The 23999-nt window shown below is 32.8% G+C and overlaps 1 protein-coding gene and 1 pseudogene across 1 annotated transcript; one reads left to right on the top strand and one right to left on the bottom strand.

The window, feature by feature from the left end:
* Positions 1-1684: 1684 nt before the first annotated feature.
* Positions 1685-23999, bottom strand: LOC139816400 (fatty acid synthase-like; annotated as a pseudogene).
* LOC139816228 (uncharacterized) lies at positions 2271-4193 on the top strand. The gene has a single exon (XM_071783627.1). It carries the CDS (start codon positions 2328-2330, stop codon positions 4191-4193), a length of 1866 nt encoding a protein of 621 aa, XP_071639728.1. The 5' UTR covers positions 2271-2327.

Here is a 23999-nt window from a genome sequence, read left to right as displayed (position 1 = left end):
TAGAAAAGATAAGCCCAGAAGCAGGAGGGAGAGCGATAAAGTACCAAGATAGAATAAAGGATTCAGATAAGGTGATACTAAAGGAATGCAGAAAAGAAATGTATAAGATAGGATGGGAAAGCACAAACTGGAGCAAAACAATGAAGGAAATATACGAAGCAGGAGGAACTAGTTGGGAGAGAGAAGCGAAAGAAGATAAAGGAAGAAATACAGCTGAGGAATGGATGGAAAAGTATAAAGAAAAGCAGCGGGAAGAAAGAAAAATAAAATAGAAAGGTCAACCTTTACAAAAGATTACAAAAGATGGAAGGCAGCAGGATAAGAGCGAAGTACTTAGGAAAGAGAGGAAAAGGAAAACAATTAAAAACTCTGGCCAGATTTAGTGCTGCAACGAATGGAGAGAAAACAGATACTGAGGACAGTATAATAAGAAAGAATGTAAATTGTGCAAAGTCAAGGAGAAAAATTGGAACGACATTCTGTCTAAATGCATAGGAAGTAAGGCAACTGGTATATCGGAAGCAGTAATAATGTCAGAAAGAGGAGAGAGAATAGAATGGATGCTGGAAGTCAAAAGAAGCGAAAAGGAATGGCAGAGAAAACAAAAGGAAGACAAACAAGAAGAAGAAGAATGGAAACGGGAGGAAAAGTATACTGAAATAGGAAGTTTTTGTTTATTGATATTGTATGAAAAAACGGATGCTTAAACGAGCAGAACCATGTATCCCGAGAAGGGAATCATTATCATTGAATAAAAAATAAAAATATATATATATGTTTATTCAAACAGCAAATTGTTTGAGATCGTGTTAATTCGTACCAAAAATCGCTTTCGGTTGCATGCTTGTGCTCACACGCTTTCAATAAATTAGAATTTCGCCTAAAATAAGTCGTATTACTGTTAAGTTATAGCATGGATTTTATCTATTATTTGTATTTTGGAAAGTTTGCTGACATTCGTTCGTCAAACAACAAAGTCAAGTAACCGCTCTTACAAACAGGAAAAAATCCATGCTATAAACATTGTGATCAAAAACAAGCAACAATCGCTTCGGATCGTCAAACGAAAATTTGCCGTAAGTACGATGACGTAGGCCGCCGATGGTCAATCACCCTTCCGAAATCCGAGCATGTCAGACGCGAACGTTTCCGCGGGTGGCCCTTGGCCATCAATCGCACACTGAGTCCTCGAATATCTTTCAACGTTTTTAAAACGCGATGAATTTATTGGTGATTAGCCCGGGGAGAGCCTCGTCTCGGAGATAATAAAGGTTCGCCGCTGTGTCGAGGAGTCTTTTCGAAGTTCACCCGCTCAGTACACTTATATCACCGCTCGTGCAACCACTTGAAAATAACTCGCAATCCGCTTTCAATCTCGAATCAGCTTGTGCTATTAACTTCGTTGCTTTTTGCTATGATAGCTTCTGTGCGCGCTGCCACTCACGGCACTTAACTATTTTGTAAATAATTGTACATACGTTCAGATTTTAAATATATTGTGCTTTATATTTCTGTACTTGCTGTTTTTTTGTGGTCGTTCAGTTACCTCGCGCTACCTCGCGCTACTGCGTGCTCTCGAACACAAATTAAAAAATTTATATTTTACTACATGTATATTATATAGGTATATCGTGTGTATAATATTTTAACAAAATATATATTATGTTACTACGTCCTAATAAAGTATACATTTATTGTTTTAGATTATCTTCTATCCATTCTTCGTTAATAGCTGATATAATTTTGTCGTTGTTCATCATTGTGATATAATTACCTTCTACATAATGAATTTGCAATTTACCTTTCGTAACCTAAAAATAAATTATATTCTTGTTACAAAACTTTTTGTTATTTTTAAAAAATTATAGTTTTATTTTAAAAATATCTAACCAAATTACAATAGATTTACCTTATGTAGACCATAATCTTTTTCAGTATAAAGGGTAAAAGTGGGTTTTATCAACGTTATGGGTGATTTAAGACGAGGTAATGAAGAAATATCATAATCCTGTATAGCGACTATATGATTGTAAATGGTGAAGTATATCAGTTTCTGATTTTCGAAGGTCAATACATTTACATCGTTCGGGAAGTAAGCATAAAATATTTTTATTTTTCCTCTACCGTGTTACATTTATTCAACTCTAATCCAAGCTGTAAATAAAAAAATTTTGCATTTTGTATGTTTAATAATAATAAATATGTGCTAAAATAACATCTGGGTTTCATCAGTATTACAAAAGATTTATTGAATTTTTATTGCCATATGAATATAGCAACACAAAAGAAGCCGAAATAAAATACTAGGAAATGCTTTGTATTGCAGGATGCTAATGGCATGGAGCACCTGTACGAAGACCGAACCTGATACCCGGGAACCGTTTGAAGTGAAAAAATTCACACACGAGCCGGGCATATACTTTGAAAAAATTGGAGTAATGAACCAGGTCGAGTCAGCATGGAAAATGGTAATCAAACTGGACATCATAGCTATGGACCATCGATACCAACAATTACAAAACTACATGGCACAAACCAAAGCGCTGTGCTATGATAAACCATTAGAGGAAGAAATGAAACAAACCTGCCAAACTTTGCTGCAAATAATAGAAAAAGATAACGAGCAAGTAACAACAATATTAAGACGATTGAAAATCGCGTACCAAAATCCAAGGAAAACACGACGAGGATTAATCAATGGTTTAGGAACAATAGCCAAAACATTATTTGGAACAATGGATGCTGATGATGAAATAATTATAAAGGAACAACTAAAGCTGATGCAAGGAAACCAGCAAACAATACAACACGCCGTGAAACATCAAATAAAAATATTAAATGCAACTATTGCGCACGTGGATGATATGGAAAAGGTTCTACAAGAAAACGAAGACCGATTCCTGAATATCACAGAAAAGATGAGAGAAACCTGGTTACGCGAAAAAGCCGGGTATGGACATCGAGAAGAACTCGACGAGCATTTTCTAATACTGAATGCAATTGTGAACGATTTAGCAAGAGATATGACAGACATTATAGAACATTTAACTAGCGCGAAAAATGGAATACTAAACATAAGGTTAGTCCCGATTGAGGATATAATAAATAATTTAAGAGAAATAGCTTCACAGATACCTCAGGGAACACACTTTCCGTTTCAAATAACACCAGAAAACTGGGCAACGATAGAAAAATTCGCGAAAATTAGCGCCTACTGCGACGGCACAAATATATATACCATTATACAATTCCCACTGATCACATATCCAACGTATGAAATAATAAGACCGATATCTTTACCTATACATAAAAGCGAAAATATATTTATATTTGTAGAAATAAATCAACAAATTATAGCGATAGATACCGATACCCGAACATATTGTACAATTGCGGAAAACGAATTAAATAAATGTATTAAGGAAGGTAATTCATACGTATGCGAGCGGAACCGCCCCGTCTACCACGTAGACAACCGTGCGTTATGCGAAGTACAAGCGTACGCAGCTATAGATACACATTTAAACTATTGTAGTATTCGAAGTATACACGCCAACACAACAATATGGATAGCATTAAGTAATTCGAACTCATGGCTATATTCCACTCGAACTAAACAAGCCATAGAAATAACGTGCAGAAACAAAGCGATGCAAAAGATAGAAATCGAACGGACAGGTCAAATAACGTTAAAAGACAAATGTAAGATAATAACGCCTGACATGACGGCAAGAACAAACACATACGAAAGAACGACGTACGTGCAGACATACCTGCCCGACTATAACATAACATTCAAACATACACCACAGACGAACCGACAACTGAACACTGTCAAAACGTCAAAATTCCGGAAAATTATACAAAAACCCTCAGAACTTATGGAATTAAGCAAACAACTGACAGAAATCGACGGCAATTTAGATAAAAGCGAAATGGATATACATAAATACACTACATACCCGATACTTTCGAGTTTTACGGGAACTGTACTCATAATCATAGCAATAGCAATAATATATATAATAAAAAGGAATAAAAATAAACCAAACACATCAATGAATCTAAATTTAAATCCGATGAGCAAACCACGAATTATTCAAGAACATATATATCATACGGCAAGCGGCCGGGAAATATCTGACAATAACACAATACCCAAAAAAGAAGACGACACCGCAATATTGTATTAAATAATAAAGTTAAGAAACTCAATGTAAAGTATGTAAGACGAAAACTCATGTAAATTATTCGTTTTCTTTTTTCAAAGGGGGAGGAATGTCGTAACCCGACCAGCCTTGGGAATAAGAACATGCTTAATAATCAATACGTGATCAAAATAAAAAATATTAATATAAGATGAGACAATTAAAATTATTAAATTAATAAAAAGGAACGTGACGAGAAGAAAGCGAGTCACAGTTCTGTTCCCAGAATGCTGAGACAACGACGGAGTCACACGAAACAGCGTACGTGCTCCGATCGAGGTCACCCTTCCTTCCGCCTTAACATAATTAATATATAAGTCAATCGCGACAGGAGCAGACAGATCGCTTCTAAGAGTAACCGCGCATCCTAAGTAACGCGTATCGAAATAAGTACTGTTTAAACCCTCTTGTAGTAAAGTGAGAAGCAAATATATCCTCTTTTACTGTAAAGTACGGAGTGTCGTTTATTAGTGCGTGGATCCTAATCCTTTGGGCGCCTACATCCCGACAAAGTCCCTCCTTCACGGCTTCGGGCACAACATATGAATCACAACATATCCCACCGCTGCCACCAATTAATGTTGTGCCCGAAGCCGTGAAGGAGGGACTTTGTCGGGATGTAGGCGCCCAAAGGATTAGGATCCACGCACTAATAAACGACACTCCGTACTTTACAGTAAAAGAGGATATATTTGCTTCTCACTTTACTACAAGAGGGTTTAAACAGTACTTATTTCGATACGCGTTACTTAGGATGCGCGGTTACTCTTAGAAGCGATCTGTCTGCTCCTGTCGCGATTGACTTATATATTAATTATGTTAAGGCGGAAGGAAGGGTGACCTCGATCGGAGCACGTACGCTGTTTCGTGTGACTCCGTCGTTGTCTCAGCATTCTGGGAACAGAACTGTGACTCGCTTTCTTCTCGTCACGTTCCTTTTTATTAATTTAATAATTTTAATTGTCTCATCTTATATTAATATTTTTTATTTTGATCACGTATTGATTATTAAGCATGTTCTTATTCCCAAGGCTGGTCGGGTTACGACAAATTTTCGAACAAGGGTAAAATCTGTTAATTGTTATCCTTGTTTATTTTATTAAAATTCCTAAATCTCCACATAAAAAAACGTCATAAAAGAACCACAACAGAGTATTGCAATTTTTAATTACAATAATACTTTAACATAGTTTAGTCTGTCATCAAACTATCTTCAGTGTAATAAGTTAAGATAGCATATAAAAAGCAATAAACAAAAAGATAAAAGTAAAAAACGCAATACATATATTAATCACATTAGTTCTTATCGCAATTTGAATCAAACGCATATCCTATTTCTCCGTGTAATAAAAGTCGAAGAGCAAAATAAGGATTATGATGCGAAGACTTATGGTGTTCTATGTAGAGAGTCATATTGTAAAACTGTCACTTAATTGTGATAATGTTATACCTTCAAACAACGACAAACAAAGAACCTCATTTTATTTAAATTTGTATAAGATTAAAATCACATAAGTACATTTTACAATAAAAAATCAAAATATATTTTTTAAAATTTACTAACCGTTTCCTTGTTAATTGTAGTATACATTCCTAATAACCAAGTAAAACTGTATTTTGTAACTCTTCTAGTAAAGCACAGTAAAAATATTGATTAACCAAAATTTTTATTTGGTCTGGAGCTCCGTCTATTAGTATTAACCGTCCTGAGAAATCATTAGATTCTAATAATCTTGCTAATTTGATGGCAATTAAGGATCCAAACAAATAACCCACTATAAGAAATTTTCTTTAATCTTTCATTTTCTTCAATATATGCTAAGAAAATAAATATGAATGTTTATGTAAGCTGTAGTAATATAAAAGACTTATAATTAGATATTGCTTATATATACACTAAGAAAAAATCCAAAAAAATATTTATTAGGTGGCTTCTAATAGCATATTTACTTATTTTTTACACATATTTATTTAGAATTAGATATTTTTATTTCAATTAAATAAAAATATCTAATTCTAAATAAATATGTGTAAAAAGCAAGTAAATAATGCTATTAGAAGCCACCTAATAAATATTTTTTTGGATTAAAATATTTTTTCTCAGTGTATAAATTATTTAAAAATATTCAAAAAAATATTTTAAATAACTTTGATCTTCTTACAGGCAGCAAATAAGCGGCTGATTTCATCACTGAATGATTTTCGTCGGGAATATTAAGTACACCATGTTGCAAACACGTTGCCGAAGATTTAATACCTAATGCTATAAACTTATATACATTTGAACATCCTTCGATTCCTGGTAAGAGAAATATATTGTCTCGATCAACCTCCTTTTTTGTAACAAGTTCTACAAGAATATCTGGAACAAAGTCTGAATCCTTCATTTTTCGAATCAACACGTCAAAATCTTCACTAATTTTGTTTGTATTGTGTGTCTTTCCTTGTTCAGTTGTATTTGTCATTTGTTTAAGTTTAGCAAAATTTAGAGTTCTAATATCTTGCGCTGTCAAGGAAATATCAAACTCTCTTTCCAACGTTTGCTTAATTTCAACTGCCATCATCGAATCCATACCCATTTCGACCAGTGGTACGTTTGGTGGCACCGTGTTTATGTTCTTCAATCCTATTTTAAAATAAAGTAAGAATTATACATTTAAATAAATTCTAAGTAAATATATTGAATAGGGGACTACTTTCTACGACCTTGATTTTGACATATTATTATAGAAGTCACTCTCCTCTGAGTAACTTTCAAAAAATTTTAGCCGTTGCTTGTTATTTATTAAAAAGTTATTTTATAACAATATAACTGAGAAATAACAGTTTGTGTCACTACTAAGGGAAGTAAGGGAAGTTGCTGATATGTGCAGTGTACAGACAGTACACACAGTCGGAGGAGCGAGGTTACACCCCTTTCCGTAGCAAGGGTGAAAAAGGTGGACCTCGGTTCACGTGAAAAAAAAAAAACCGAACCGTAATAAAATGCTAGACCTCTTTTTGCCTTGTCAATTAAGGGTAAGGTAGGATGGACCTCGCTTCGTGTGAATGGTTCTCTAAACAGCATTGTATGGTTTGTGTTTTCAACTTTCCACAAACTTCGCGAACTGAGGTCCCCCTATAATATTGCTAAAATTGCGTCAGATGTGGATGACCAATGTATGTCATTAAATATTTGTAAGAGTATAATAAGAATATGAGTAAGAACGTAAGAATTACTTACTTTTTTTACATTTATTTTTAATTTTTTAATTTTTTAATTTTTTTTCAGATATACCCCTATTACTGACTAGATTTTCGGAAAAAGCAATTATTTTTACTCCCACATATCAATTGCGGTCTAAAAATTTTGGTTAAAATTCGAGTTACAAAGTATTTTATTATTTTATTAAAAATAGGAAAGTACGTAGGGGCCTTCTAGGACTTAATGGGTTAAGTCTATTGCGATTGTAAGAGTTTTCCAAAACATATACGTATTCCTTTAAATTCAATTTTGAGCATGAAATTTATTTTTCGAGTCGAGATATTATTTATTCTAATAAATATTATACTTGGAATAACATTTTAATTTTACTTTTTTTTCATGGCATTATATTTAGTTTTTTCATTGTCTAGCTTATTTGTATATGTAAAACTGCTTACCCATAATATGAGCAACCGTTTCAGAAACATTCATTTTGATCCGCCAATTTTTGCTTTTTCAGCAACAACCATACTGCTTACGATAGGTCGGTTTTGTAGCAAAAATACTTTTAATGTATCCAAACAGGAAGATATTCGTTGTTGCAATGTACCTCCAATAACCAATTCCTTATTTTCTTCTTGCATATCTGCTACGAGTCCGACATCACCAACAGCACCCCATTGTATCGCTAAACCGTGTAATCCTTCTTCCATCCTTTTCTCACAAATTCTCTCCATTACGGAATTTGCCATTCCATAATTTGTCTGGCCTGCGTTTCCTCTTCCACATGAGACGGAAGAAAAAACGACAAAATGTCGAAGTTGTGGACATATTGCTCTCGACAATTCATCTATTTTCTTCGTCATCCATGCTTTTGATTTGAATGAATCTTCGAACGTTTGCGGTGATTGATTTTGGAATGTACAATCTTTTAAAACAACTGCAAGATTAAATATAGCGTCCACTGGTGCTCTTTCCTCAGTAAATTTTAATATATTGTAGATTCACACAATCTTCGATCATGTTTCAATGAATTATCATCGACTATAACGATCTGTACATCTACACCATAAGTAAGATCGCCATAACTTTACTCTTGATTGCTGATAACCTGTTCTAATTCCTAAGTTTGTGATGTCAAAATCAGATGTTTTGCACCTCGAAGAGTCAACCAATCCGCTAGCTCTAAACCAAAACCGCCTAGTCCACTCAAAATAACATAGCATTTATAGTCCAGGCAAAAATATTGCGGGTAAACGAGTAGTGGAGCATCCAAAGGCTCTTCCTCTTTATGAACTTTTATTATTATCTATACGAACAATCAGATACAACAATCATTAAGAACAATCATTCCTATAAGGCAAGAAATTATAACTAACGTAGGTATCACCTTCTATATTTCATTATTGATATGGTTTTGCATTTTATCATTAACTTTATTGCTGATTATTAATATTGCATTTTATGATTTAGTTTTACTATTGCGAGGAATAGCATTTATCTATAATTGTTGGAGATTTCACCAGCGGTATAGAGTACACCGTTTTAATGATAATGCAAAATAAATGAAGGGTACAGAGAAAAAATGACCAAAGTCCACTTTTTGTCGAAATTGATCTAATCTTGTGGCATTTTCAAAGAACTTTTATAATTCTTATCTGTTTTGATTAAGAACAGTTACAATTTATTGAAAGTAAGGCCGGAAAATCTGAATATACCACGCTGGAAAAAATAACCATAATCTACGCTTGGGGGAAAGAATCATCAGAGTCTAACATATGTAACATAAACACTAAATAAAGACTATGCATTCTGATATTCACTGCCACTTTTTCAATAGCTTTCTAAGGTATCCGATTTTTTTCGAAATTACTCCGAATGGACAATGATTGTTTTTTCCTCTGTACTTTTCGAATGTTTAATATTTTAATAAGTAATTAATATATATAAGTATAAAATAAAAATTTTTAATAATGTTCGTGGCACTGAATAAAGATAATACCAATGTTTTCAACTGATCTACTGATTCTAATAGACAAATCAAATTAGTAATGTCCTCGGTAAGAATGCTTGCGCACTTGTGAGCAAAAATCAAATCAACTCTGCTTACAGTCATTGTTTTATATGTAATATATTTGTTTGATGTAATCAACTATTTACGCTTTATATTAAAGACAAAAATATTGTGGGTAAGCGAGTAGTAGAGCATCCAAAGGCTCTTCTTTAAAGTAATACACCTTAGTGTTCGATTGAGATTACTTCAACAATAATATTTAACATAAGAGTAAAGGAAGCTACGTTTATGTAATGTTGAATAATTGTAAAAAGTGAATAATTAAGGTACTTTAATATAAAGAAAAAAAAGTTTTTTGATTAAACATAATTTAACTATAAACCTACATTTGTTACTATTTTTATAGCATTTATTAAAGAAGGGAATATCTCTAATTTGACAAGATAAAATATTTTGTATCATAATTACATATTTCTGTATAGATATATGTATAATCTTACCTTGCAAATATGTTTTCCAGCGGCCATATATCTAAAGGCAGTTTCTATTTCATTTCTCTCAAAGATTTTTCTACACAGCGGTTTAATAGCGCCATTTTCTAAACCTTCCGCTATTTTCTTCGCCAACGTTATTTTTCGTTCTAAACTTGATGTGTTATTGTTGTGTGTGTGAATTTGTTATTAATTTATCTAATAAAATACCAAAAAAATTAATGCTTTTAGAGAAAGTAAACAAGTCCAATGGATATTGGAAACCATATCAAATTTCCCAATTTCCAGAAAACGGCCACCATTTGCTAGACAACGAACAGATGCTTGCAATTTTTCTTCGGCTAAGGAATTCAATACGATATTCACTCCACGATCTCTTGTACGCTGCATAATCATTTGTTCAAAGCTTGTATCTCGGGAGTTTCCGATATGATCTTCGGGAATAGAAGGAAACGTTTCTCTCATAAATTGTCGTTTTTCGACAGTTCCAACTGTCGTGAACACTTCACAACCTTCGTGAAGCGCTAGATGGATCGCAGCTTGACCGATGCCTCCAGTACCCGAATGGATCAAGATTTTGTCTCCTTTTTTCATTTTTCATTTATATATAAGGCTTCATAGCACGTGCATGTACACACACGGAACCGTTGCTGCATCTTCCATTGTCCATTCGTTGGGTACATTCCAACTGAGGTATTCATCGGGCACATAAATGTTTGTTATTCCTCTAAACATATTAATTTTTAAAAGTATATAATTTGTGCGCGTATGTCTTGTAAAAGTTATGTAGTAACCATGTTTAGTAATCACGATATAAAATGCCTTGTCGTACCGTAAATTTTTGTTGCTTATTCTGTCATATTTAAACTTTTGAGAATTTTTGAAATTTTGTAAGTGCCATATATCATACCGGATTCTATTCTTCTGATAATTTGTCAATTTTTTAAGGGACTCGAAAGACAATTATTTACGCTATTTCTTCATGTTTGATAACTTCTGCATATCTTTACAGCATATAGTACGGTAAGGCGTTATATTTCACAAGATAAAATCGAGATTATATTAAATATTAAATTAATAATGTTAATAAATGTAGTTTTCTTTATTCAGTGATTATTGATAGAGACAGTTATTATTTTACCCGTATGAGCACATTCTCATTATTCTGCGTCCACGCGTATCAAACCCAACAAATTCCAAGCCAATAGGACTACCTAAATAACTGCACTCGCGTTCAAATATTCCGATTGATTCGGCGGTGATTCTACCAGTAGCCAACATAATATCTCTGAAGTTGACAGGCACATAAATTACATTAACAATGTCCTCACGTTTAATGTAGGAAAACATTCTCTTCTGTACCCAGCAGAGAGTACTCAAATCTCCTTGCACCTATTACAAAGAAACATAAATAATTACAATCTATAATAAAATTTACAATAAAACTTTTTGACGCATACCATCTATTATTTAACGTAAGCGCTGTCTATGAGTTTTGGTTCCAATGATGGTAATGGAAAATGTCTGTATGATCCCCAAATGTTACCGGAACGTAAAACGTTGATAGGTAGGTCCAATTGCAACTGCTTCATATACAATGGTTCTTGCAAGAAAAAAACAGACGCATTGCCATCTTGAATAAACACGCATCTAATTATGTCACCGCCCGATTCTTTTCGCAAAGAATTAATAAAACCGAGTAGTCCGCATTCAAAATCTTCGTTTATCTATCCACGAAAAATCGTAATTGTTTACATGTATAATCTGGTGCTGTTTTTTCGCAATATTTTGCGTCTTTTTTATTTGTTTCTCCACTATGACATCCAATTTATGTTTTCAGATATGAATAATCGTAGACCGCAGCAGATTTTTCCAGAGTTAGTATAAAACCTTGCGGCATTAACAAAGACAATAATTGTTCATATAATGTCTTGCTATTTTTTGTCAAAATATCGAAACCAATGACCATCAAACAATTTTCGTCTTTTGACAACTTAGTAATTTTTGTTGTAGAAATGTTATTCGGCAAAGAAAGATTTTCGAATTTCTCATGATTCTTCACTAGCCAGATGTGATGTCGAATCTGAGGTAAATCATTTAAGATTTCATTAACAAATGGAGCATTTAAATTTTCTGGTGTCACTTTGTTATTATCACCGATAAATTCAATAATTTTAACATTTATGTTATTGTAACATTCGAGTGCAATGTGCGTTGACATTCTAATTGCATCTTGTAACGACATAGTTCCTAAATCACGATGAGCAACAAATTTGTGTTCAAGAACGGCATTGACTGCTTTTTGCCGGCGAAATATATAGGTGTAGCCACAATGCCACAAATTTCTATTCCTCCAGATATTATAGCGTCTATGTAGAGATTTGTAAGGACGAACAGAGAATTCTGTAACGTAGCAAACGAAATTCATGATTTGTCAGACAATTAGCCACACTGTATTATTTATTTTACTTACGCCTTTCTTCAACTGGATAATCTTGAATTAGCTGTACGTGGTTCGGATCAATTATCAGTTTGCGAATTCTTGTTGGAACAAAAAGACTTCTTGACTTCTGTCCTAATATCATCATCTGTAACATACTGTCCATAAATGCCACCCAGTTAGATGTCCATGATATGGCCGTTTGATCCCAAAACCGATGCACTTTTTAATCCACGAAATACGCCGGTGTATAGATAACCACGAAGCCTTAATTCCTTGTAGATGTCTTTTGTACTAATTTCTTCATCATTGACACATTCAGCAAGATTAGCAGATATTTTTTCATTTTCAATATTAGTTGGAATTCGTAATATTCCAGTAACAACAGCGTTATCTCCTTCGGTTATTTCAAACCTGTTAGTACCTAGATATAGATATAAATTCTTTAAACATAAAATGTTGTAATAAATTAAGTGAAAGAGACATCAATATAAATGAATATATTAATTTGGGATTAGTTATCTCACAAAAGCAGTTTATTCGTAAAATGAGAGATTCCGTATTTGATTTAATTATTCTCATCTGTATATTTTTTACTTTATTTTAATTATAGAATAGAAATATTAAAATTCAATACTCACATGAGAAAATTAACTATGTAATTAATCTATGTAATAATATTACCTTCTTGGATCGAAAAGGTTAATTCAATCTTATTTTGTTGTGATAGTACTGTAGCACGAATAAAATTTACGTTCTCAAATACGATTGGTACATTGGTATACTCTTGTTTATTCAACGATGCCATCATCTCCTAGAGACAAAAAAAATATCCCATAGCCGGAAATAAAATTCTGTTATTTACCACATAGCCCGTTAAATATATGAATGCCTCCATCAGTTACATCAATGCTCATCAGTTACAACCATTTCTCTTTTAAAAATTACTTTTTGATGAATATATTGAAATACGTAAAAGTCTTCGGAATGATTCCATCTACAAACATCATTAAAATTTATTATGCACTTATAAATGTACTTGTTTATTTATTATCGAAATTATGTAAAATTTACTGAGATCTTAATATTTCTTAAATTCGCCTTTGCTCTTTATAAACATGATACATGTAAGTATATTTATTGGTAGACTAAATAGAACAATAGAGTATTATTTGGCTAAAATTGCTCAAAAAAGACCGCTTTCCGATGATCTGAACTTTCATATATGTTGTCAACTCCAATCGGGGACGATTACGATAACTGTGTCCACTTATTATTTGACGATGGTTTCTGGTAGTATTTTTTACGCTAAACAAAAAAATTATATAGGTCTTATAGGGATAACTGCTTTAGTTTTCATGATATACAGTGTTAAAGTTAAAAATAAATAAATATGAATTAAAAATTAATGTTTAATTTAATTGTATGTGTAGACAGCACACATGTAGGCGGAAGTGGGTAAGTGTGGACCTCGGTTCGCAGAGAAAGTTGAAAACTTGAACCGTACAATAATAGACCTTGTTTCGCCTTATAATCAAGCCAGGGTGGGGTGGAGTGGACCTCGTCCTAATGTCTTGTGTTTGTTTATGATTTTTGAATGTAAATTGTAATTCGCCTGCGGTGGAGCCCTTTCCCGGCATACAAAACTAATCTAACTCAAAGCCTATTTCTAAAAACCTAAAATTAAAATTTGGAAGTAGAGACAAATATTGATCATAGAATTTTTTTACTATTTTTTCCATGTTTCTCGCCAAAAATGCCTCCGAAAACTAAACGTTTTAAAGGGCAAAAATAATCGTAATTGTCCCTTTATTTTTAATTTTAACACTTTATATGTTAAAAACTAAAGCAGTTAGTCTTATAAGACCTGTATCATTTTTTCAGCGTAAAAATACTACTAGAAACCATCGTCAAATCAAAGGGTCATTATCGTAATCGTCCCACCAATCGTAATATTTCAAAAAATTACTCTCTAAAAGTTGAAAAGTAAAATATCACTCAAACGAGTAAAATACAAGTGTAACGAAAAGTAAAAATTGAACCTGTGCACTTTAAGTAATTCGCCACTCTAAGAAAGAATAAAATTGCGCTGTATAATTTGGAGTGAAATCGCACTCTGTTTTTGAGTGAAAGGCTATCTTTTCGAGTGCAGTATAGATCATTGCTTATAGTGAATTATGTTACTCTACAATTTTAAGGAAAATTTCATTCTGTTAGAGCCATTTATCAATCGATCTTTAGTGAATCGTGATTTACTATAACTTTAGAGATTGAATCACACCGATGGAGAGTAGTCGCTCTAAAAATTTGAATAAAATTCACTTCACTTATAAGTGCCCGTATTTAGTCAAATTAGAGTGATAATCTTCTCTTTTGGAGTGACTTATCGCTATTACTCTAATATGGCGAAACCACTCTATGAGATTTAGGATGCGTTCGCCGAGCACTATTATCACGCCATTGCGTCATTCTGTCCTTGTTTTACACCTAATGAGCGATGAAGATTGCATGCAATAGCGCTAATAGCGCGCTCAGTGAACGCACTCTTAGAGAGTAAAATCGCCGACTGTAGCCAACTCTCATTATTTATTAAAAATTATTAATAAATAAGTTTTATAAATAAAACATAATCTTCTACAATTTCATATAGGTTTTCAAATTTTCACCTGAAACACTAAGTCTGTTTTTGTGTAGCTAGGTATACGCTTTTTTTATTAAAATAAAATATAGGCATATGTTTAAAATTTGGCAAAAGCAAGAAGGAATATTCTAATGCACTCACAGTTCAGTGTAGCAATAAAAAACAAATTTCTTATTTATATCACTCGGAAAAAAAAAAAACAAAAATGTAATTCAATATTATGTTGTTTGTTAAATATAATCTTTTAATTTTACTTTAATGCTTTAAAGTAAAGCTCATGAAAGTTTCCGTTATTCAAATATTTTCCATTTAAACATAGACGCAAAATATGTATACCTTATGAGAGGAGAAATCATTGGGGGTACCACGGTTTAAATTTTATATACTATTGGATAGAGATTTGCAATCTGTGGCTGCAATCCTGCATTATGGAGTTTTCCGATTAATTCTAAAAATATCTCATCACTATGATCCTTGGTACGTTCATATAACGCTACATTTGTTACTGTAGAGCATAAATAGTTATTTAAAATGTATTGAAGAATATTCTGAGGAGATATCTCAATCGTCATTGCATTTTTTGGAATCGAACGCATGGTCTTTGCGAATAACACCGAGAATAACAGATAATGTGTATAATATTTTGAACATAAAGGCAGAAGTGTGTTAGGTATTATTATAATACTTATGACTTTATTATTGTTTTAATAAAACGATTTAAAGAAACTAAGCAGATAATATTATGTTGTTTATAAGCATTAGTATACCTGCAGTTTGGTGAGAAATGCTTCTATAGAATTTTTTGGTCCGCTTACAATAAAATTAGAAGAATTATTGTAACAAGCTACATATGTCGATATCTGAAGGACACATAACTTTTATGGTTTTAAAAATCGAGATTAACCCTTCGCATGTAACGTCGGGTCACTCGTGCCTTGGCGAAAGTGACTGTCCCCTGTAGCTCGAAGGGAGGGGGGGGGGGGCGGGACCAAACTATACTGAAAAAAATTGTATACTACTAAGCTACTAGCTCCCCAAGCGCCGACGGTCTAGTGCGTAAGTAAACAGCCGTTGTGAGAGCCAGACGAAATTTTGAAAGTGCACAAGTGACCCGACGCGCGACGTTACAAGTTACGTTAATTAAAAATAGCAGAAGAGTAAAATGTTTATTTTAATTTGGATGTTTTTTTAACTAAAAATTCATGTTCTTTCATTGGGAATTGATAGATTAATCTTAGTTATCTATAAATATCAATCTATATCAATAATTTAGCCTTGATATTACTATAATTTTTTCATATTTTTGTACTTTTTTATAATTTTGTAATAAATAATTGTGATTGATTACATTTTCATGAATAAATTGATTAAAAAATGAATAAAATGTGTATTTTACTGTAATTTGTACCTATTTACGTACTTTCAAAAAACGTGATTTTGATGCTCAAAACTTAAGCATCCTATTAATTTATACATACTTCTAATATTTTTTTCTTTAAAGTACTATTCTTAAACTTTAATTTCCCGTTTGGTTTTTTAAAATATATTAATTTTTGCCAAAGTTACGATTTTTTGAAGAAATGGTCCATTCTTCACGTTTTTATTGTTTATATAAATATATTGTTTAAACAAATGAAAAAATCGGCAATATAGCGATTGATCCTTAAGGGGATCCTAAAGCCGTCTGTAATACCGGCTTTTTTTCTTAGCACTAATCTTTTAATTGACTTTATAGAAATGCAAAATTCTGGTCTAGAATTAAAGTACGCATCAAAATCTAGGTCATGGTGGTCAAATTTATATCAAAACGAAAAAGATTAATATTTTTTGTTAATTTTTGGTATACGTGACGACAATATTTGCTTTGTACAAAAATTCCACGATAAATATCCACAAAATTAGACCGGCATGACCTAGGGACAACATTTAAGAACAATATCGTGCAATTAGATCTAAGATTGAAAACCTAGAAAAAAAGATTACTTTATATAACTTTTATATGTGCAAAAGCACATTCAGGTTGACAGGATAAGCAATATTGCGTGTGGCAAGAGATGGCGCAGTAATCGAACAAAGACAGATGCCTCTCGTTAGACAAGGACATATATAGATATATGACAAGAAAACAGAATTAGAAATGTTGACATTACCGACGTCGAGGAAGTTCAGCCTTCACTTTAGGATCCCCCTTAAAGTAGGATAGTTAATAAGGTAACATAAATTTTTTTCAGATTTTTTTAGAACACTTTAAAGTATTTTTTAGGCGTCGGACACGAGTGACCCGACGTTACAAGTTACAGGTGCCGAAAAAGACGTTACACGCGAAGGGTTAATTTCAGCCATGGAGCCATTAATTATTTTCGACTCATAAAGTGCTAAACTGATGAAATATGCCGACAGAATCGTTTATTCGGCCGTTAAACATCCATCGGCATATCCACAGAGTAGTTCACCATGGAATGACCGATTATAAAATCGGGGACGATAGATGTTAAAAGATCGACCAATCCACTCTGTAACACATATAAAAGAATACTTTTCCATTTGGTTTAAATAAAATTAGAATTACTAAAAAGTCCATTTGCGAGAATCAATCTCGAGAGCTACTCTCGAGAGTTTTACTCGCAGGTGGACACGCACCATTAAAGTTATTCTAACATAAACAAAAGTTAAAGTAAAGCTTGGTAAAACCTCGTAAACTTTGACATGCAAAATAATTAAATTTACTAAAATTAAATGTTTCTATTACACATAATTCAAGCTAAACTAATTAATATTATCTAAGGCGTAAGACGCTACGGCAATGCCTATGCAATACGTGTGCTACCTGGTTACTACGTTTACGCGAGCGCGTTACTTCTGTAGTAGCTTACGATAATTCACTCGTTTACGCGGAGTAAATTATTGTAGTTACTACAAAATCCCGTTTACGCGAAGGAAAATCCCGTTTACGCGAAGGAATTATCGTAAGTTTAGTATGGGCTGGCTCTAATACTTTTTCGCCGCAGTGTATAACATCTGTCGCTCGACGTTCGCCGCGCCGCGCCGCGCCCCGCTCGCCGCTCGTCTCTCGACCCCCACCGCTCGCCGCGCGCCGGGCACCGTGCCAGCCCAGCCAGCCGCCGAGGCCCGCCTCTATCGCTCCTTGTGCGCTCATACGCTCAGAAGTTTTATTTAATAACTCGTTAACTATTGCGAATTTTGCAAAATGGTACGAGACTTTTCTTTTCAGTTTGACCCAATCTACCTTCCCTATTCGGGTGGTACTTTTATATCGAACACCCTGTATAAAGTTAAAAAGAAAGTCTTTTTCACAACACCTCCACAGAAAGTTCGACTTTCCATGCCTAGAGAGAGGCGAGAGTGGCCATTTCACGCCAGGACGGCATAGCGAGACGAAAGTAACCACTTTCCTCCCTAGGGCGGAAAGTGATCACTTTCGTCTCGTTATGCCGTCCTGGCGTGAAATGGCCACTCTCGCCTCTCTCTAGGCATGGAGGTCGAACTTTCCGTAAAGATATTGTGAAAAATATCGTGTGTACCTCGGGGCGAAAGCTTTTTCAGATTCGTGTGATTTGCCGCCCTCGTCTTCGGCTCGGGGGGCAAACTTCACACTCGTCTGAAAAAACGCTACTTTCGCCCCTTGGTGCACAATATACTATTTCTTACTTGTAGTCCAGTGAGACCCAATAATAAATTAATGATATTATCAAAAATATTTTTATTATTACTTGTTAAAATATCTGTAAATAATATTCCGTAAGGTCTTTGAACAATATCACATTTCTGGATTGCCTTGGTAAACACTGATAATTTCACTAGAGCGCGACCTATTAAAATTTTTATAAAGTTATACAATTTGATATTCAGATATTATGTACGTATATGTATCTGCGTATTTATATACACACGCCATTTAGTATTGAATGTAATCGGGAAGGATATCCAAGGAAGAAACCTAGCTTTTCGCCATGTTGTAACATTTATTCTGACAGAATTCAATTTACTTGTTAAATTTTATAAATTAAATTTTTAATAAATAGAAAGCAATGAATAAAACTTTATGCAATATTTTAAGTTCAAAAACATGTTAAAAACATGTTGAGATCATGATCATACTGCTTTTCTGAATAATTATAAAAGATTATTGATATTTTTATATTTTACGTATATCCTTAAGAATTGTTGAATGTTGCTTACTTACAGTTAAAGTATTTTATAATAATATATTTCCTTACTCATTCTAAAGCATTGAGATCCTAGTCCAGAAAATATAAAACAAGTCGGTCTTCTGATATATGGAGTATGTTCTATTTTATAATTGTATTATGAAATATTTTAGATCCAGTTATCATGTACCCTCTATAAAGGTGACCTTTCTATATTATCATTATAAATATGATGTAGAAGAGATATAAATTCTGCATCTATTGATCGACTCCGCACCTGCATTCAGTAACAATAATATTCATTCAAATATATAATCTGGCAATAAGAGACAAGCGCGATGTTTTTACGATTAAATTTATTATATAGGTCTACCAGAAAGTATAGTCAATAAAATTACGTACGTTTCGACCATTTTTTTGGGTCATCTTCAACGCATTATCCTAACATTAAAGTAAGCTGCAGTCATTATAAATATACGAAACCTGATTAAACTGCATACATCAAGTCAAATTGATATCATTAATTCTCACAGTAGCCATTTGGTTAGATGCATACTCCGAAGTACTCCCAAGTATCCTCGTGTGTTTTATTCTATAGTTAGAAAGCCAAAAAATTTGAAATAGAGTGTTATGTCCTTTGACATTATGGATCGTTAGAACTTCGAAAATATCTGTATAAAACATTCGGAGCAAATAACATCTACTCTCAGATGAAATGTATAATGTAAAGTAATGTAAATTTCACTCCGGCATTCTATACAAGATATGTTGATGATATTGCAATGACAGTGTTTTCCACCAGATGTACTCATACTTTAGAAGTTTTCAATTTATTTCATCCTATAGATTGCAAGATTCGTTATGGAGGTCAACGTGGATGACAAGTTAAATTTTTAGAAGATTACTGTGATACGTACAGGAACCATTACTATTCGATTGGTTTCACAAACCAACGTTATCTGGAAAATATTTAAATTTCTTGTCTCAACACTCCTTTTGCCCGAAAAAAAGGTACGGTCATTAGTTTAATAGATAGAGTCTTTTGGTCGTCACATCCTAAATTTCAAGAACAAAAAATCTTGAATTAGTGATTCAAATTTTATTAAATAACTGTTATCCGTTAGTGCTTATTTTAAGGTCATGCATGAACAGCTTAAATTTCTTTTTGTTAATTTGCATCTTGAGATAAATAAAAAGCAAAAAAATAATATTACTGCGTTTTTACAATATCTTTTGTTCCTACAATAACTGAAAAATATAAGAACATAACTAAAGATTTGAAAGTTAAGCTCTTATATGTCAGTCTCAATAAATTGGGTAGCTTTATCAAAGTACACAAAGGTGTTCTTCCTAATTCTTTGTGCAGTAAGATTGTATATAAAATTAGTTGTAATGAATATGAGGCGTCTTATGTTGGCCAGACGGGTAGACAATTACAAACGAGAGTTAAAGACCATAAATCTCATATTAGAAAAAACACTAATGGTCATTCTGTTTCGACGAATCACAGATTGGAATGCAATCATGACTTTAATTGGAATAAAGTGGAGATTTTAGATAAAGAACCGTTTTTAAACAAACGTTTAATTTCTGAAATAATTGATATTAGAAGACAAAGAAATGGCTCGAATTTGTAGATACAGAAAATTTATCTGAACATATATAAATGTTATTGAGTCTTTCGAAACTTTCAATCCACACTATTGTTTGTGTTTTATCTTACCCCCCCCCCCTTTATAAATCGCGTTAACATTGCTAGAATAGATGTGTTACTGTTCTGAAGGTTTCCCAGATACATTTTAATCTGCTGCTTATTATAATTTGTGCATAATGTGATTAGAATTGCTAATTGCTTGTAACTAAACGACATCCATTATTGTAAGTTGCTATCTCGAATTTCTTGGATCTCTAACTAGGAGTAAGACACACGAGAGGGAGTATTTCGGAGTGTGTATCTGCCCAAACGGTTATTGTGAGAATTAATGATATCAATTTGACTTGATGTATGCAGTTTAATCAGGTTTCGTCTATTTATAATGACTGTAGCTTACTTTAATGTTAAGATAATGCGTTGAAGATGACAAAAAAAAGGGTTGAGACGTACGTAATTTTATTGATTGTACTTTGTGATAGATCTATATAATAAATTTGAGCGTAAAAAGTAAAAATATCGCGCTTATTTCTTATAGCCAGATTATATATTTGAATTTTTTATATACAAGGAACCCCCCCCTTTACATATCTAATAATATTCACCTTATCTTTCTTGAAATAATTTTACATAAAAGAGAAAAAAATATTACTATTTAATTTTGCAAAGAATGTCTTGCTAATAATATATTATTATTATTTAATTATTTAATATTTAATATTATTATTTAATATATTGAATAAAACACATTGACTTTTCTTTTTTGCGCAAATTTGAAATAATTTAAAAAATGTATGCTTTATTATGTATGCAAAATTCTTTTTTAGACCCCTTATAAATATATATATTTAAATTTATTTTAAGTTTACTATATTTACGTGGTAATAAAAAAGTAAATGTTATCAGAAGCCATTGCTGAAATAAATAAAGTAAGCCGTTACAATATTTGCTTACGCTTACGTAATCAAAAATTATTTTAACTGCTTCTTCCGTACGACCAGATACAGCTACAAGCCTAGGTAAGTCATCATTCGGAGCTCCATTGTTGATTTTTTGTTTAAGATTTGATTTTAATAATATGTGGCTATTGGCCCCTCCAAATCCAAAAGAATTGACACCTATATAACCACCTTCCCATTCTGTTGGTTCAGTGACAAACTTTATTCTTCCTTCGATAATAGCAGTTAACTCTTTCCGCGGACGCTTGAAGTATATAGTAGGCAATATTGTGCCAATTTCCATCGCTAATAATACCTTTAAAAAATCACATCTTTTTATTAGCAGTATAAATAGTAATTATACTGCTAATTATTTTATAAAAATGTAATATAATACATATATGCATATGTATTATAGTTATAACAATATAAAGAAATATAAATTGCTATAATTATATTTTGAGCAAAGTCAGTGTTAAATCATTTTATTACAAATGTACCTTTGCGATTTGACAAAGCCCACTGGCAGGTTCGGAATGTCCAAGATTCAAATTTACCGAACCCATCAATAAAGGAGTATTTCTTTTAGCGCATAAAGTCTGGTCAATAGACATAACTTCAACGGGATCACCGGCAACAGTACCAGTTGCATGAGCCTCCATGTAAGATAACTCACTGGGCATGATTTCACATTCCTCGTAAAATTTATTCAACAATATTTTTTGCTTCTCGACTGATGGAAAGGTAATACCTTTTTCTTTAAAACCATCGCAATTCATTTTACTGTGTACGATGGTCGCATATATTCTTCTTGCATTTTTTGCCTTTTGCAGATATACTACCGCAACCGTATCGCTATATATCCGGCGCCTTCCTTGTCAAAGGGTTTACAGTAACCGTTAGGAGACAAAACCCCTGAAAGAAATTGATACTAACAAACAAAATTTTTCGAGTTTTGATATCATTATAAAACGCAGAAATACAGAATAAATACTGGCAAAATAAATATTATAAGTAAAATAAATTTTATTTTTATTTTAATAAAAGACGCGAATATAAACATCTATACTTTAGAAAGTAGTGAAGACATACATTGAAATATTAATATCGATTATTTCAATTTTACACTATTAATCAAAACAAAAATACAAATAATTTTACTTTGACTAATGTGTTTCCCTTATTTATGTTCTCTCTAATATTTCATTTTTAATTAATACTGTTTTGCTTATTGAATATTAAATTTCTTTAAAGACAAAAATGCACGGAAATAATGCTAGTTTTAGAGTTCAAAACTAGATACAAAAGCAATAGAATTAAATAAATAGAATTAAATAAATAGCAATGTAGAAAAAACTGCCATTTACGGTTCAAGCTAGATCAAAGTAGCCTAATAATATTTCTGTGAGTATTTATACATGTCGCAGCTTTTTTGCGAAATCAGCCTTTTTGCAATAAGGCTAGCCTGTTTGAAAAACTGCTGCCTTTTTGCGAAAGCTAGTTTGTTTCTCAATTAAGCTGATTTTTAATTTCAAATTTTAAGAAATAGACTTGGAGTTAGGTTCGTTTTTTATGCGAGCGAAGGGCTCCGCTTATGTGTACTTTTAAATAAAAAAAATTGACGAACTGTGCGCCAATGAACTGTGTGCAAACGTGTGCCGCCGTTTTGCAAACAAGCTAGCGTTTTTGCAAAAAGATTGATTTCGCAAAAAGGCTGCGACATATTCCCAACTTACAATTAGTAAACTGCTTATTAGTATCAAAGTTAATTAAGTTAATATCGATTTAAGTAGAAGGGGGGGGATTTTAACGGAAGTTGTATTCTATATAGTTAAGTCCGATAAAAGATCGGTGCGCAATTTACTAACAATAAGTTGGAAATATGTGTATAAATACACACAGAAATATTATTAGGCTACCAAGATTTAGCTTGGACCGTAAATGGCAGTTTCTTCTATATTGATTGTGTGTGTGTGTGTGTGTGTGTGTTTCTTTTTATATTTATTTGATAAATTTCATACTTATTTGGCACATATATTGTACTTTATGTATATTCGTACATATACATACACATACACATATACACGCTATGACGACGATGACGATGTCCTCACGGTCTCGCCGGCTGTGGAGGAGCGCGCCGTCAATTAATTAATTAATTCCGCGCAATTAATTCCGCGCGTACCACTCCAATCATTTTTCCAATGCTCATATGGGATTTCGTGTGCCATCCATGCAACGGCACGTTCTCGACCTGCACCAT

The sequence above is a fragment of the Temnothorax longispinosus genome, chromosome 7, assembly GCF_030848805.1.
Source record: "Temnothorax longispinosus isolate EJ_2023e chromosome 7, Tlon_JGU_v1, whole genome shotgun sequence".
NCBI lineage: Eukaryota > Metazoa > Arthropoda > Insecta > Hymenoptera > Formicidae > Temnothorax > Temnothorax longispinosus.
Note: the sequence above shows the minus strand (reverse complement) of the source record. Positions and strands in the feature narration are given on the sequence as shown.

Excerpts from the sequence above, each read along its gene's own strand:
- LOC139816228 (XM_071783627.1), top strand. The coding sequence starts at position 2,328 with ATGCTAATGGCATGGAGCACCTGTACGAAGACCGAACCTGATACCCGG.